At 38.8% G+C, this 17,847-nt stretch overlaps 1 protein-coding gene across 1 annotated transcript in view; it reads right to left on the reverse strand.

The window, feature by feature from the left end:
• Positions 1-17,847, reverse strand: part of LOC137298691 (cardioacceleratory peptide receptor-like) — an 82,360-nt gene that overhangs the window by 2,384 nt on the left and 62,129 nt on the right. The window contains exons 4-8 of the mRNA XM_067830972.1: positions 16,414-16,507; positions 8,154-8,296; positions 4,957-5,104; positions 4,308-4,430; positions 2,811-2,982 (exon numbers count right to left, since the gene is read on the reverse strand). Of these exons, the coding sequence (XP_067687073.1) occupies positions 2,811-2,982; positions 4,308-4,430; positions 4,957-5,104; positions 8,154-8,296; positions 16,414-16,507 (680 nt within the window). The remainder of the gene's footprint in view (positions 1-2,810; positions 2,983-4,307; positions 4,431-4,956; positions 5,105-8,153; positions 8,297-16,413; positions 16,508-17,847) is intronic.

Here is a 17,847-nt window from a genome sequence, read left to right on the forward strand (position 1 = left end):
CGATATGGTTTCAACTGTACACCTTCATGTTTGTTTTGGAATATGATCCACTAGAATAACAATGACAGTCTTTCAGACACTGGACAAGTTGATGAGTGTTTGGACACCAGCAGCGAGCAGAACGCAGATAGTTGGTGCGCAGCTATAGGGATCACATGACAATCTACATTGTGATATCAGAGGACTGGGATCGGATGCTGTTACTATGGATACACATCATCATCGAAAAAAACTGACGTTGAAAACGTCCAAATGACTTCGAAGGAAAATTAGTGGTGTTTCTGTCATATTAAAATATAAAGTTACATCAAAGAATGTGTTCATCATGAAAGCAGAGATCCCATGCCTTGACAACACATTCATCGCATTTTGACGCTGAAGCGAAATGGAAAGTCTCGTATGTGTTACTGTACCGGCTGCGCTCGGCGGGATTGATCGACGTGCGTTGGGCGACAGTTCTGAAATAAACACATCCAGCAAAACATGAACCTCTTCACTGATAGAAGCATTTCAATAAAAGGTTAAAGCACTAACGTCAAGTATACCTTTTTCTCTTCACTGACTCATATTTGAAGAAACTAGGGACGGGCACGAATTACGTACTTATATTACGTTTTGATCGATGTCCATTAAAGTCAGTTTGAAACATTTCAGACAATTAAATATGTCTCATGTTGCTTCGCATTTACTGGATCGTGATTAAAGTTTAACGCATCCCCCTTTATGAATAATTGGTATAAAATTAAATCATGTGATATTTCTTTACATTTCCTGATGTTAAAATGGATCACATGAACAACTGTAGAATCACACCAAACATTTAATCAAAATTGAAATAATTAGAAATTCTGTGCTTTCATTTAAACTGGTCGTGAACGCTGTTTCTTTTTTGTTACGGAATAATTGGAATGTAAAGAGTCCGTGGTCAAATACAGTGGTCAGTTACATTGTCTAAACAAAATCGGTATATTAATTTGTTAGACCAAAGAATATTTATGATTATTTATATAACATAGAAAGGCTGCAAAAATGTCATCTGTATCAACGAAAGTATTCCATAATTTGTTGCAAATGAATTCTTTGAAATGAAACCGGTTGTGAACATTAAAAAAAATATCCATATGTTTTGTTGAATTTGTGTCTGTAAGCTATAGCAGTTAACATCATGAACATCCAAAGAAAACTATAGACTATTAAAAAGAGACTGGTATTTTTCTTATGTGCCAGGGTGTTATATACATTTACATAGGATGGGATGGTCGGGTGGGGCTACTGGTGGTAGGTGAAGGGATGGATGTGGGGCTGAGATGACGCGACTGGACCAGATCCTAACAAGGGTGTTACTGAGTTGGGATACAGGACTTGTAGAACTGTTTACCGGCTTTGAGAGTGACTGTTGATAGATCCACCGCGACAACCTCTGCAAATGTAAAAAGCTCTGAAATTAAACACTGGACAACCGATTTGCATGCAAACACACCGACGTTGTGAGTTCAAAGCAAATCAATACACTCAATGATGATCAATGAGTTTCTGTTAAAGCTAAGCGTTTGATCGCATGCTGTCATCATCAGCCACATGAGGTGCAAATATTTGCAAGAGCAGTTGCATGAGCGAAGCGTCTTTAAATGAAAGACAAGACAAACAAAAAGTAAGAAAATATTATATACTTTGAATATACATGAGTTAGATTTAATGTCTTTAATAGTTTTATCACGGCTGCTTAATGTGGGAGAAAAACCCGAAGGAATGTATGTCTCGTTTGTGAAACCCACGGGCATGGTGCTGAAAACTGGAACATACAGTAGTTGACCATACGTGTGCCATCATTAGTGAAATTTCCATAAACGTACATGTTAACTAGCTCTTGTACGAAACATTTTCAGAACTTGATCAGATGTAATTTTATTTCCATATTGTGCAAACATCTCGGAAATCATCTTCAGCTACGTGTACATAATCTTCTTTCATCTTTCCGTTGATTAGTTATGGAATGGCATCTGATTATGCACCATACATAAATACAACAAAATACAACTAAATACAAATCTATCCCATAGACATCCATGTTAAACCTGGTTGATATGTCTTATGTGTGTTGTGTAAATAGTTGCAGTTTTCTTAAAGTCATTGGGAAACAGAAAGGAAATTATGTGTATGTAGCAGAGATGATATCATAGCTGGCAGATAAGTAAGAAAGCAATTCGACAGAAACTCACTTTATGAAAAATATTCTTGCAAGAGTTAATTAACATGCAGGTCTATGGGAATTTCTGTAATGATGACTCACTTATGCCAACTACTTGTAGGTAGAATTCCGAGAATAATTCCCAGTACATGCCTTTCGGAGGACAGTCATCACATAATGAAGTATATAATCTGAGCTGATTTCGAAATAAGCTTTAATTATCATATACTTATCAGTTTGTGAAAAAATGGGAAGTTGAAAAACACATATCTCCAATAGAAGCAGAACTAACTGATAACTATAATTATATTAAATTAAATTATATTAAATTGTGAATTTCTTTCTCTCTCCAGATCTGTGCACATACATGAATATATCATTTCAAGAACAAAGTTAACACAGTTGTTGAATTAACATTTTTTTGGTCAAAACTAAACATTTGATACACTGTTTTAAATTGATGCAATGAATATATAAATATCCACATATATATTTATTTCAGAAATAATATACAGTACTTTTGCATTACCTTGGGTGATTTTGTGAAAATTATTGGAAATGTGAATCTATCGATGATGCTTGGCGATTGTGATTGACAACTTGTAATCAGCTGTAGTCTCACCTGAGATTCCTGCATATCCGAGTACTGAATATGCCGTAAATGATGGGGTTTGCGGCGCTGTTTAAGGGCGCCACACTCTGTATTAGTGTACTGAGGGCGTTGTTGGACGGGATGTGTTCATACAGCTCCAGAATGTTGTACACAATGTAGGGGCTCCAGCACAGGATGAACACTGGAACAGTGGCTTAGTGGGTTAGTGAGATAGAATGCGAGTGTGCTAGTGAGGCAGATAGTTAGTCACTGATAGTGAATGTGTTAGTGAGGCAGTGGGATAGTGGGTTAGTGAGGCAGTGAGTTAGTGAGTGTGATAGTAAATGTGTTAGTGGGTATGTGGCATTGAATTGGTGGCTTTAGTGAGGAAGTGAGTGAGTGAGTTTAGTTTTACGTCGCACTCAGCAATATTCCAGCTACGATAGATATATATACGTATATGGCAGCGGTCTGTAAATTTTCGAGTATGGACCAGACAATCCAGTGATCAGCAGCATGAGGTTCTATCTGCGCAATTGGGAATCGAGGACATGTGTCAACCAAGTCAGCGAGCCTGACCACCCGATCCCGTTAGTCGCCTCTTACGACAAGCATAGTCACCTTTTATGGCAAACATGGGTTGCTGAAGGCCTATTCTACCCTGGACCTACATGGGTCAGTGTGAGTTGGTGGGTTAGTGAGGCAGTGAGTTAGTGAGTGGGTTACTGAGGCAGTGAGTATTAGTGAGGCAGTGAGTTAGTGATTGTGCTGGTGAGTTAGTGATTGTGTTATTGAAAAGTGGGTTAGTGAGGTTAGTGAGTGGGTCAGTAAATGTTAGTGAGGCAATGGGTTAGTGAGAGTGATAGTGAGTACACTTGTGAGGCAGAATGTGAGTGTGTTAGTGAGGTATCAAGGAACTAAGTGAGTCAATGAGACACTGAAATAATGAGGCAGTGAGTTAGTGAATGAGTTAGTGAGGCAATGAATGTGTTTGTGAGGCAGTGAGTTAGAGAGTGTGATAGTGAGTACGTTAGTGAGACATAATTTGAGTGTGTTAGTGAGGCATTGAATTAATGAGACATTGAAATTGTGAGGCATTGAATTAATGAGACATTGAAATAGTGAGGCACTAAGTTAGTGAATGATTAAGTGAGGCAGTTATTGTGTTAGTGAGGCAGCGAGTGCGATAACGAGTACGTTAGTGAGACACAATATGAGTGTGTAGGTGAGTTAATGAGACACTGAAATAGTGAGGCAATGAGTTAGTGAATGTGTTAGTGAGAAAATGAGTTGGTGAATGTTAGTGTAACTGTGAGTTATTGAGTCATTTGAGTAAGTATTGCCTTCGTATTACCAGTGATGGTTTAGTATCAGTATACATTCATCTTATCGAAAACAAGTGATTGTGTATTGCCTTTCCACTGGCAACAAAACCAGAATAATTCCAAACTCGTCTTTCTAGCTAACACACACTCACGCATACACGCTCAAATGCACGCTTGTTGTAAAACAGTAGTAACGTGTCACCTATCACAATGATAAGGGTCATCTTGATAGTCCTGATCTTAGCCTGAGGGATGACACCACGACCGGCATTCATCCTATTGCACTGCAGCGTCACACGGGGGCGCTCCGTCCTCAGGCTGTCATCTGAAGCAATGTGTGAGTGAGTAATACATCACAGCGTGTCAGCTCAATGAGGGGCAAAACGCAAAGTTATACGTGTCAACTTGGTGAAACCAAATTACATGAGACTAATAGACCAAGGGTAATAATCGGTGTGGAGCAGGGATTCGAACCAGAACTAACAGATCAACGAGCCATCTGTTTTACAGTCAGGGGCGACTGAGTCAGTGATAGTTTTACTCCGCTTTTATGAATATTTCAGCAAATTCAGGGCTGGGGACACCAGAAATAGTTTTCACATATTGTACCATTATATCAACCGGCGGAAACACAAATGTTATTAACAGCCATAAATACGATTTCTGGACAAAACTGAAATACTTAACACGGGTTTACACTGTTATCGACAACCACGTACAACCTTTACGTAGCGTTCATATCCTACGCACGGTCACATGATTACGCATTTGGTTCACTCTACAAAGCAATGAACCGAACCTTAGCTCAACAATAAGATAAAGTCTACAGGGCAATCGTGCTACACACGTACAGTCTTTATCGGTGAGGTTTCTCTGTTCCGGGACGTCGACGCTGTCTTGGCCTTTGGTCCATATGATAAAGATGATAGCGACGTAACAGGCGGCGATGATCAGAGCAGGTAGGATGAACGTTACTATGGCATTCAGCGTAAAATATAACTGAAACAAGAATAAGGCTCAGTGATGATGGAAAAGATACAGTTAACGTAAAGAGTGACTGAGCATGGTTTTCCACCACTTTTACCAATATTTTACCATTATTTCAGCAATATTTCAGCAATATTATGGCCGTGGACACCACACACACGTCGCGTCGCATGAGGTCAATCGTGGAATGTCACAACACGTTAATAATTTAGAGATATTACTTAAATGGTTTTACCGATTACCGAACAAAATAGTCCACGGACATCCAGATGTGATTATAGTGTACAAGTAACCCGTCAAGTTTGCTTTTATGAAAAAAATCGATGTTGGTTAAGTTGGCCATTAGCCTAAAATACACATTTTCAATCAACAGATTAAAATATTTTTGCACATATTTTTTGTTTCTATGTAATTGATGCACATATTTCTTGCCATAAAAGGCGACTATGCTTGTCGTAAGAGGCGACTAACGGGATCGGGTGGTCAGGCTCGCTGACTTGGTTGACACGTATCATCGGTTCCCACTTGCGCAGATAGATGCTCATGTTGTTGATGACTGGATTGTCTGGTCCAGACTCGATTATTTACAGACCGCTGCCATACAGCTGGAATATTGTTGAGTGTGGCGTAAAACTAAACTCACTCACTCACTCACTGACGTTACGAGTGTGTATTTTCTGTATATTTGTGTTATTAATTAAGTAATAATTATTATTGGGTCACAATGTTTAGTGTTTGGAATAATAATTATGATGGATCACATTTCGTTTAATAGATGGTCAACACTTTTAGGATTTTGGTTTTCCGGAATTTATCTGCTCCTAGTTTTCTATATGTTTACTTCCGGGAGACTTATTCGAGGGCATTCTACAGTGTTGACGATTGTCGTATGTGTCCGAACTTTCGGAAAGTGACTGTATATATATAAAAGGCTGGTTGCCGTGTTGAGGGCGACACACATTCACACAATTGGAGGATAGAAATCACTGCCAACGTTTGATCATCAAAACCCATTAACGCCTGTATCTGCATCATCCGCTGTCAGACCGATCGCTGTGTTTACATTCTGCATAGTTGATTCTCTCTCACACAAAGGCTTTGGTGAGTTTGCTACTAAATATATTTTGTGACCCATTGTCTTAGATTTTGTCTCACTTATATTGTATTTGTATTGTATTGTGAAATTGACTTGTGACTTTGTATACCTTGCTCTCGTTTCATAATAATACAACATTTGAACGTTTATGACATGTCTTTGTTCTGGTTTGCTGGTTCACAATGGGATTTCTTACATCGTTTGTCACGGTAAATTCTTAACCGTAACACTCAACATAACTCATAACTACAATAGTATGTAATGTTGTATAAAAATAAAGATGAGGGTGAGGAAAGAATGGGCAACCATATGATCCTATGTTGGAAATGTATTTTTGAGCTGTAGTGTAGTATGCAGTGTAAAGTGGATGCGCTGATTGCGAAAGGCATGCAGATGCCTCCTGTACAGATGTCACTGACATCTGAAGTAACATCGCCGTCACAGCAACTTAAGGGTAATGTATATAAGATGCGACTCAACACTCTAATGAAGACTGATGACAGTGTTAGTTGGTGATCAATATGTAAGACCTAAGGTTCGATAAGGATTGTCCTGTTATTTTAGATAATGAATGTTACTGATTGCTTGGAGATGTTGTCATTCGATATGATACATCACAAAATCGATAGCAACTTATCCCACTTTTGCCGCAACACCTCTTAATGGTCTTAAAATGTATTTTGAAATCGAATTAATTCACTGATATCTACGCGGAAAAAGCTGATAAATCATTATTATTTTAAATGAACCATACCATTACAATAATATGATTTTGACATGTCAGTTAATCATTGGCCTCTGCGTAAAAATCATATACAATAAATCACGATAATAAATATAATTTCACCAGAATTACACCATTGTTGAATACTATTGACAATATCAAAATTTGTCATATAAGTTAATCATTTGCCGAAATCTAAAAATCGAATTTCACTAATCATGATTACTTTCACAAATTAGTACGGAATGTCAGTAATAGAATCATATATGATATCAATTTATCATGCAGTGACATCAGCGTATGAACTATTAGGACATGAAATAATGAGTGAGTGAGTGAGTGAGTTTAGTTTTACGGTCTCAGCAATATTCCAGCTATATGACGGAGGTCTGTAAATAACTGAGTCTAGACCAGGCAATCAGTGATCAACAGCATGAGCATCGATTTGTACAATTGGGAACCCATGACTTGTGAACCGAGCCTGACCACCTAATCCCGTTAGTCGCCTCTTAGGACAAACATAGTCACCTTTTGGTTGCTGAAGACCTATTCTACCCCGTATCTTCACGGGCTAAGAAATTAGGAATGAATAGTAGGTATCAATCTGTGGATGATTAAGACACAAAACAAGGAATACATAGGATGCATTCATATACACTGAACACCAGAAGAAAGGCAACTTTATTTCCTTGTCACGTTTTCAAATTCTTGCTGTTCAGTATATGACTTATCAGGAGATGAATTATGGAATGAATAGAGGATATCAATATCTGAATTATTAGGGCATGAAATTTAGTCTGAATAGGAGATATAAATCTATGAATTATTACTACACGACACAGTAGAACGCCACATCCTAATCCACATTTTACATTTCTATATATACCATGGTGGGTTCTTGCAATAAGAAGTTTTTAAGCAATACGGCGATGATCTGTAAACGGCGTCTGGGCCAGACAATCCCGTGATCAATAGCACGAAGATCAATCTATTCGATTACATGTGTGCCAACCAAGTCCACGAGCCTGACCATCCGATCCCGTTAGTCGCCTCTTACGACAAGCATGGATTGCTGAAGTCCATTTCGAACCCAGATCATCACGGGTATGCATATGTACTGTCTTGTGACAAATTATATATATATATATGTGTGTGTGTCTGTCTGTGTGTGTGTGTGTGTCTATGTCTGTGTGTGTCTGTGTCTGTGTGTGTTTGTGTCTGTGTGTGTCTGTCTCCCCTACCTGCCAATGCCAGTAAAACGGGAAATCGATCCAGCATTGCTTCTTGTCCTCCCTGACGTCTTCAGCATAGATGAATATTGTTGGCAGCGCGAACAGAAGACTCAATAGCCACGCCATGGAGACTAGCATTCGTGCTTGATAGGCTGAAACATACAACACAAAACGTCAGTGAAATACTAGCATTCGTGCTTGATAGGCTGCAATATACAGCACAGAACGTCAGTGAAAAACTAGCATTCGTGCTTGATAGGCTGCAATATACAACACAGAACGTCAGTGAAATACTAGCATTCGTGCGTGATAGGCTGCAATATACAGCACAAAACGTCAGTGAAATACTAGCATTCGTGCTTGATAGGCTGCAATATACAGCACAGAACGTCAGTGAAATACTAGCATTCGTGCTTGATAGGCTGCAATATACAGCACAGAACGTCAGTGAAATACTAGCATTCGTGCTTGATAGGCTGCAATATACAGCACAGAACGTCAGTGAAATACTAGCATTCGTGCGTGATAGGCTGCAATATACAGCACAGAACGTCAGTGAAATACAAGCATTCGTGCTTGATAGGCTGCAATATACAGCACAGAACGTCAGTGAAATACTAGCATTCGTGCTTGATAGGCTGCAATATACAACACAGAACGTCAGTGAAATACTAGCATTCGTGCTTGATAGGCTGCAATATACAGCACAAAACGTCAGTGAAATACTAGCATTCGTGCTTGATAGGCTGCAATATACAGCACAGAACGTCAGTGAAAAACTAGCATTCGTGCTTGATAGGCTGCAATATACAACACAGAACGTCAGTGAAATACTAGCATTCGTGCGTGATAGGCTGCAATATACAGCACAGAACGTCAGTGAAATACTAGCATTCGTGCTTGATAGGCTGCAATATACAGCACAGAACGTCAGTGAAATACTAGCATTCGTGCTTGATAGGCTGCAATATACAGCACAGAACGTCAGTGAAATACTAGCATTCGTGCGTGATAGGCTGCAATATACAACACAGAACGTCAGTGAAATACAAGCATTCGTGCTTGATAGGCTGCAATATACAGCACAGAACGTCAGTGAAATACTAGCATTCGTGCTTGATAGGCTGCAATATACAACACAGAACGTCAGTGAAATACTAGCATTCGTGCTTGATAGGCTGCAATATACAGCACAAAACGTCAGTGAAATACTAGCATTCGTGCTTGATAGGCTGAAATATACAACACAGAACGTCAGTGAAATACTAGCATTCGTGCTTGATAGGCTGCAATATACAGCACAGAACGTCAGTGAAAAACTAGCATTCGTGCTTGATAGGCTGCAATATACAACACAGAACGTCAGTGAAATACTAGCATTCGTGCTTGATAGGCTGCAATATACAGCACAAAACGTCAGTGAAATACTAGCATTCGTGCTTGATAGGCTGCAATATACAGCACAGAACGTCAGTGAAATACTAGCATTCGTGCTTGATAGGCTGCAATATACAGCACAGAACGTCAGTGAAATACTAGCATTCGTGCTTGATAGGCTGCAATATACAGCACAAAACGTCAGTGAAATACTAGCATTCGTGCTTGATAGGCTGCAATATACAACACAGAACGTCAGTGAAATACAAGCATTCGTGCTTGATAGGCTGCAATATACAGCACAGAACGTCAGTGAAATACTAGCATTCGTGCTTGATAGGCTGCAATATACAACACAGAACGTCAGTGAAATACTAGCATTCGTGCTTGATAGGCTGCAATATACAGCACAAAACGTCAGTGAAATACTAGCATTCGTGCTTGATAGGCTGCAATATACAGCACAGAACGTCAGTGAAATACTAGCATTCGTGCTTGATAGGCTGCAATATACAGCACAGAACGTCAGTGAAATACTAGCATTCGTGCTTGATAGGCTGCAATATACAACACAGAACGTCTGTGAAATACTAGCATTCGTGCTTGATAGGCTGCAATATACAGCACAAAACGTCAGTGAAATACTAGCATTCGTGCTTGATAGGCTGCAATATACAGCACAGAACGTCAGTGAAATACTAGCATTCGTGCTTGATAGGCTGCAATATACAGCACAGAACGTCAGTGAAATACTAGCATTCGTGCTTGATAGGCTGCAATATACAGCACAGAACGTCAGTGAAATACTAGCATTCGTGCTTGATAGGCTGCAATATACAGCACAGAACGTCAGTGAAATACTAGCATTCGTGCTTGATAGGCTGCAATATACAGCACAGAACGTCAGTGAAATACTAGCATTCGTGCTTGATAGGCTGCAATATACAACACAGAACACATTCGTGCGTGATAGGCTGCAATATACAGCACAGAACGTCAGTGAAATACTAGCATACGTGCTTGATAGGCTGCAATATACAACACAGAACGTCAGTGAAATACTAGCATTCGTGCTTGATAGGCTGCAATATACAACACAGAACGTCAGTGAAATACTAGCATTTGAATCATAATAATGTACGTACGTGGTAGAAGTAAATTAGACGAGGATTTCACATAGAACAACTGATGATGCGTTCATAGGTTTATAAGCTCATAAAATGCTACTTTCACTCTTTGCATGAAAATATTCAAACATTAGCATCCGTGTACCAGATGCATCCGGTGTTATGCCACTTAACGGAATCCTGTTAACCAAATCATGATTGGCATCCTCAAGAATGTCTTTTTTGTAAATTGATATTAAAAATAAACCAACACCAAACAGTTATATTCGGATCTAGTACCAATCCCAGTCATTTGCCTTGAAATCAATAATGAATACCCAGAACGTTGGTGTTACAACAGCACAAAACAAATGTTTGCTATTTCCGGAATAGCACCACATTAATAGATCATTCTAACGTCATTATTGCCATCTTAATATATTTAAAACCCATCAAGAATCTTTACCCTGCAGTCTTCCTGATGACCTTCTCGGCATAAAATAACCATCTTAACTCAGGGAGGAATTCATTAGGTTATGAAAGAGTTTAACGCAAGCAGATTCTTTTTCACATTCTATCAAATTGCAAGCACCTTTGACACATTCAGAATACAGCACGTCACGTAATGCATTAGACGTGTCTACTAAGGAACCTCACTGCAATCGATAGTATTTCACGACAGGTCTTCGGAAATGGTTTTTGCGTAAGACTACTTTGGCACCAGTGGCCTAAAATGTAAAGTAAATTTAAACAATTTCATCTCTTGCATCTTCCGCTGCTCTGGTGCCATGGTTAAGAGGATCATTTGAAGCCACACTAACAATGGTTCTTGAAGGTGGCGGAAAGAAATTCGAATTACGCTCAAAGGGCCGAGAAATATCTTTGATTAGTTCATTTGGCATTAGTTAATGTGGTTACAAAGGTCAGTTATTGTACATCTCGGGTCGTAGCTGAAACTCAACTATTAACGTCACAGGGCTAGTACCCTTTCCTATTGCCTTAACCTACCCGGACACCCGTTGTGTTAATTTGCAAGAAATGGCAATATCTCCTTCAGCAAAGAGGCTTAAATTTCGATCATGTATTATATATATTCAATAGAAGTGACTGCAAATCATGTCAAAATCTTAAAAAACAAAATAAAAAAAACACAAAAAAACCCAACCTCTCTCTCTCTCTCTCTCTCTCTCTCTCTCTCTCTCTATATATATATATATATACATATATATATATATATATATATTGGTTGGGTTTTCTCATATATATATATATATATATATATATATATATATATATATATATATATATATATATATATATATATATATATATATATATATATATATATATATATATATATATATATATATACCACCCAAATAATCATACGTATGGCTGAAGGAGTCAGGTGTTCTTTATCATCCCAGTTTTATCAAATTGCAATAGATCTGTCGGGTGTCATCCAACATGGATAGTTTTCACTAACATGTTACTTTATATGGAAAAACACAATTAACCGAGTTAATTGGTTAATTGAAGAACACAGGCACAGTAAAAGAGAGAACACATGAGACAAATTCAATTATAGTTATTCCATTGATATTTATATTTGTCATTTCAATACAACACAACCCCCTTGATGACACAGGTTTATTCCACCCCATTGTTTTGACATATTAGTATGGCTGAAAGGCGCGTCTTTTGATTTGATTATATTACTGAATCTCCAGCGTTTACAGTTCTGTTGCACAAATCATATTGCTATAGAGGAAGTAATACACGGAACCAATACATTATTCGAACCTAGAACACGCATTAAAACATGTTGTTTTGAGTATCAGAATTAATCTACAACACAAATGGCTCCGAGTACATCGCTATCCCATTTACATCTGTGGTTCTTTTTTCCTAGTTGATTACTTGTAAACTTAATTTACGTGTTACCATTTTGTTTATTATATCTAAAGAAAATAAGAGGTTTGTATCACTGAGGCTAATTATCACAATGTGCCGCTCGTAACGGCATACGAAGGTATTAATAGAAGAGAAACTCCCGAAGAAAATTTGCATATAACAGCTGTTTATTGTCTGTGTTGTGGGCGATGAAAATGTAAGCAGAAATATAAAAAAATACTAGGAAAACGTTAGAAAAACAAATCAAATTAAAATGACACACCAAATCACCCCCCTCTCTCTCTCTCCCCCCCTCTCTCTCTCTCACACACACACACATACACGATCAAGCAAAGCCAAGCAAAACAGTTCAACAACAACTAAGAAACAAAATACAAGGTCTACGTCTATAATTAAGCCCCTAAAATTCAAATTTGCAAAGATACTTCAGCTGAGAGCCTCATGTCTCTGACATGACATTAGCTTCAACTGAAAGGAGAAATAGCGTGCCAAAGGACATTAAAAGAGACGTCGTTTCAAGAGCGCTGGAACATAATGAACAATCAGCAAAGATAGTGGGCTTGTTTTTCTAGTTCGGTTTAAATAATTGCCCTTTCAGAACCTTTATATGTGGAAACTCTGGGGATTCCGGTAAAGAATGGATGTTTAAGAAACTAATAGTATTTCATAGTATATACAAAATTAATAGACTGGTCAATCTGGGTCTCTCTGTTTGATTGTGTCTCATTGTGTCAATAGGCGATGTTAATATTGTGGATAGGATTGTCTGGTCCAGATTTAACTATTGTAATCAAATCGCTTGAATACATGTATTTTATTACAACCTTTACAAATGAAATGATTCATACCTGTCGTGTGGAACATGGGAGTATATCATCTTGTGGCATGAGTCATAGACGGTTATTAGTTCGCCCGAGTCAGAATCGCAAGGGATAGCTTAATGGTTAAAGCATTCGCTCGTCACACGGAAGACCCGGGTTTGATTCCCCACGTGGGTACAGCGTGTGAAGCCCATTTTTGTTGTACCCCGACGTGGTATTGCTGTAATATTCATATACACGGTGTAGAACCAAACTCTCATCTCTCTCCAAAAGGTCGCGCTCACTATTGTTGAAATACAGTATGGTTCAAAATTATTGAGAATAGCTAATGCATTTCATATTATTAAACGAGAACAAATCAGATAAAATTGAATGTATTGTGAAAGTGAACTGACCTTTTCATGTTGTGTAGGTAACAATTTAATATTTTATCAAGTCTCCTTGAGCTTCACGGCACAGTCTAAGACGGGTAGGCATACTTCCTATCAGAGAGGTTAGTGTCTCGTGAGTTATGCTGTCCCAGTATCGGACCACTTCTCTCTTCATGTCTTCAATTTTTGTCAACCCCTTTTGATTCACACATTCCTTCATCATCCCCCAAATGTTCTCAATGGGATTTAAGTCAGGACTATATGCAGGAAATGGTAATGCAGTCACATTTGTCTCCTGAAACCACTGCTTGGCATGTTTTGCGGTGTGTTTAGGATCATTATCTTGCTGCAAAATCCAGTCATTTCCATAAAACACATGTGCACTTGGAAGGAGAAAATTATCTAATATGTTAATGTAGCGTTGACTTGTCAGATTTCCCTCAAACACACACAGCGGGGTCGTTCCTAATAAGGATATCCCTCCCCATACATGAAACATTGGGCTGTATTTAGGTCGTCGATACAACGGTGCTGACGCAGACTTTGTCCATATTTTCACATTATTGGGATATACCCATATTGAGCTTTCATCAGTAAAAATCACATTTTCCCTGTCAAAGTTTTCATGTGCCAAACACCACTCAACACGCCTGTCTTTATGTTCTTGTTTCATGAGAGGAGAAGGAATTCCAGTCTTTTTCTCCCATCCAAGATCAATCAAATTTCTTCTAACTGTAGATTTTGATACGACTGTTGATCCCCTTTCTATCATTTCATACCTGATGTTGGAGATGCTTGCCCTTTGCTTTTTAGACGCTAAAATTCCCAGCCGGACGCGATCTGAGAAGTCCAATTTTCTGGGTCTCCCTGCTCCTTTCTAGTGCCCAAAATCCTTTCCCTCTTTAAAATTCTTCCTAATCCTATACACAGTAGAAAGAGGAGTTCCTGATCTCTCTGCCAATGTATTTACATCATCAATTCCTTGATTACACAACTCAAAAATCAACCTTCTTTTATCTTCAGCAGACATTGTTGACAGTGCTGAGGAAAATGACGTCTGCTACAAATTCAGGGGAGGTAACTCTAATTGTACTATACTCAGTAGGCCAAGATGAGTTACCTCCCTTATACCATTACTTAGTTTTAAGTATCAGTGAATCAGTTGAGGTGTTAGGATAGCTCAAAGTAAGAAGAAAAATTCTCAATAATTATGAACCAGACTATATATGCCAAAAAACGACAATATTTCTCCAATATTACACGGGTTGCCCAAAAGAGCAAGAGTGGGGTATAAACTCCTTAGTATAGCACTCCATTCCTACCATCAAACTGCTCAATGCGTTTGTGAATAAACGTGCCATCGAGAGCTTTACGATCAGCTGTTGGTCATCCCAAGACGTCAACTAAAATCCTTTGGTTTGAATGGAATCCAGCTCGGTGTAACTATACGTATATATAAACAGTGCTACTACATGTGCACATTCTGTTGATACAGTTTGAATATTGACTGCGTCGTAAAACAACATAAAAGATGTGTCCTTCATCACATCAAATTAAATTACACACTGATAGAATGCTACATCTCCAGATTCTTGCTCATGTGCGCTCAGTCGTAAGCTCTTTTGAAGGGGTCTTTTGAAGACATGATTGAAAACTATTGATATTCTGAGATGTTTTGATACTTTCCGTCAGGGCATTCCTGACAATAACGTGCGATGTCCCACATGTTCTCTACCAGTACGCTGTGGTCAGAGGATGTGACTCTGGTGACTTGTTGAGTGTTCGTCCAGACTTAATAAAATTGACTCGTTTCTTGAGAAAGATTGGAGAGTGTCGTTAGACGGACACAAAGGAACACGACATGAGTGGTGAAGGGGTTAGAACACCTGTCCGGATAGTTGAAGGTCAGTGTGAACGATAAAGGTCAAACTCAACGCGCCCCCAATCTCACAGTTTACTATATATATAATAAAGATAAGCCTCTGGAATTAAAACCATTGAATACATCGTTTATGTCTTCTCTTGGTCAATCCCATGTAATCAGATTGTCCCAGATGAAAACTTTACCCAAGATTGAGTGACCCTGATTAATTAGTCCTGACAGTTTCCGGGTTTCTGGTCCCATGCCCGTTTCTATAATCATTTAGATTGTACTTGCATTAATTTTGTTTTGAACCATAGATATTATTCTACTCCCCCCAGACAATGCGATTAATTTTTGTTGCGTGAACTTATTGCAAAATATCATCTTACATTTTACTCACCTTTACCCCAGGCTTGAGGACAGGTGAAATGGTATCCTTGGCTCTGGGATTCCTATAGGCTTTTCCTTACCTTTAAGCCATGAAGGTCCACGTTTGAGAACAATGGTTAATGACATGACTGTGCGATGTTTGATTAAAGGATTCGCACAAACCTCTGCACCTATATTGCTCCTGTGGGTTCTGCGGTACAGCTGGCCAATAGGTATCAGTAGGTGTCAATGGGTGCACGCCATTGAAAAGAGTACAGGAGAGTCTTTGTGACCAGGGCAACTGCGTCTTATCCTGAAGTTCTGAATCTTACGTTCAGTTCGGTTTAGACTATATGAACTGGTCAAAATAATATAGCTGGTCTATATATAACTAACAGTTGCGTAAAACAACATTCACTCATTGTATCAAGAAGTATTTCTACTTACCACTTCTTGAGAAGTTCATAGGTCGAGCAACGGCGTCGTAACGGTCAATGCTCAGTGACACCAACACGTACGGAGATGCATAAGTCACAACAGCCTGGAATAATATGTATTATTTTTAAAACAAAGTCACGAAAATATGGAGGAGGCTGTTACTCAGAGGAAACTTTACTACAGGACAACCAGCTTTGTAGAACGTGTTTACGCTGTTTCCGTTCACTTACAGGCACAATGACAATTTTATTAGAATACACAATAAACATAAAAAACAATGTACTTTGACAGACACTGTAAAATGAACTAGAGGTTATGTTTCCCTCATCGCCCTTGAATATGTAGGGACCATATGAAACCAAAATGAGAAGAAACAAATGAGACCAACGAGCATTTAATGAAAGTGTTGTTTCAGCAGCTTTAAGCCATATTCCAGCGACATAATGGCGGATGGCATCAGAAACCGGACTGATGTCATGTCGGGAATCGAACCGTGCTTGGCAAACCCACATGTTAGGTACAGATTACCCATGTTGCTTCTGGGCGCTGAGAATCCTTTGCACAGGCGACTTCATTTTATTACAATACCTGTCACAGTTGCCAGCTTAGACTAACATTTAGTGGGGAAATGATCCTTCCAGACTTAAGGCTATTACGTGGTTTCAAGCTGAACATATTGCTTCAGTGTCGACGTAGCTCTTACAAACTGCTTGCACAGGATGCTTCTTGTAATTCCAACAGTTATGCATTACCTCGTTTCATTACCCGACTAGAGACAATGTGCCTCTACCACACATCCAACTGCCATATACTCATGGGCGATAGACGAACGTGTACAAACTGATGAACTGACAATGACTTAATGATATCCCTCAGAAAACGAGTGAGTCTACTAAAGCCATAACCTCTCCCGTTTATATCTATCAAAGTCATATCATTCACCGATACAGCCGCTGAGTCTGGAGTCCAACAACAGAGAGGGTTCTTCATCTTTTAAACATCTAATTCAAATGAAAATAATCACTTTCTGTCGAGATGAAGCCAAGGATGGATGGTCAAATTCCTTGAGGATCGTGAATACCTCACATTTCAATCCCCCAACATCATTACCAAACAGGAAGGTCGAGCGTTTACTAGGTGAGAAAGTTATCTGGATGAAATAATTCATATTCTGTGGCCCAGAAGAGGAATGAAGATTTCCTACACATGTGTATTTTGCAATTGAAAGTCATGACAAATGAACTCAGGCCTCGTCAGACAAGACAGCTCATCAGTCGTCTGACCATGGCTTGTGCAACCCCTTGTAATCATTGGAATTGCAAGTTATATCAAAATATACGTCATAAGGACTCCAATAGACCCTGACATTCAGTATTCTTCCTCTGAGATGCAGTTGCAGAGTCCACTGTATAATAGGACTTCTGAACTTGGAACAACTTTCAA

Source organism: Haliotis asinina, chromosome 10, assembly GCF_037392515.1.
Source record: "Haliotis asinina isolate JCU_RB_2024 chromosome 10, JCU_Hal_asi_v2, whole genome shotgun sequence".
NCBI classification, from domain to species: Eukaryota; Metazoa; Mollusca; class Gastropoda; order Lepetellida; family Haliotidae; genus Haliotis; species Haliotis asinina.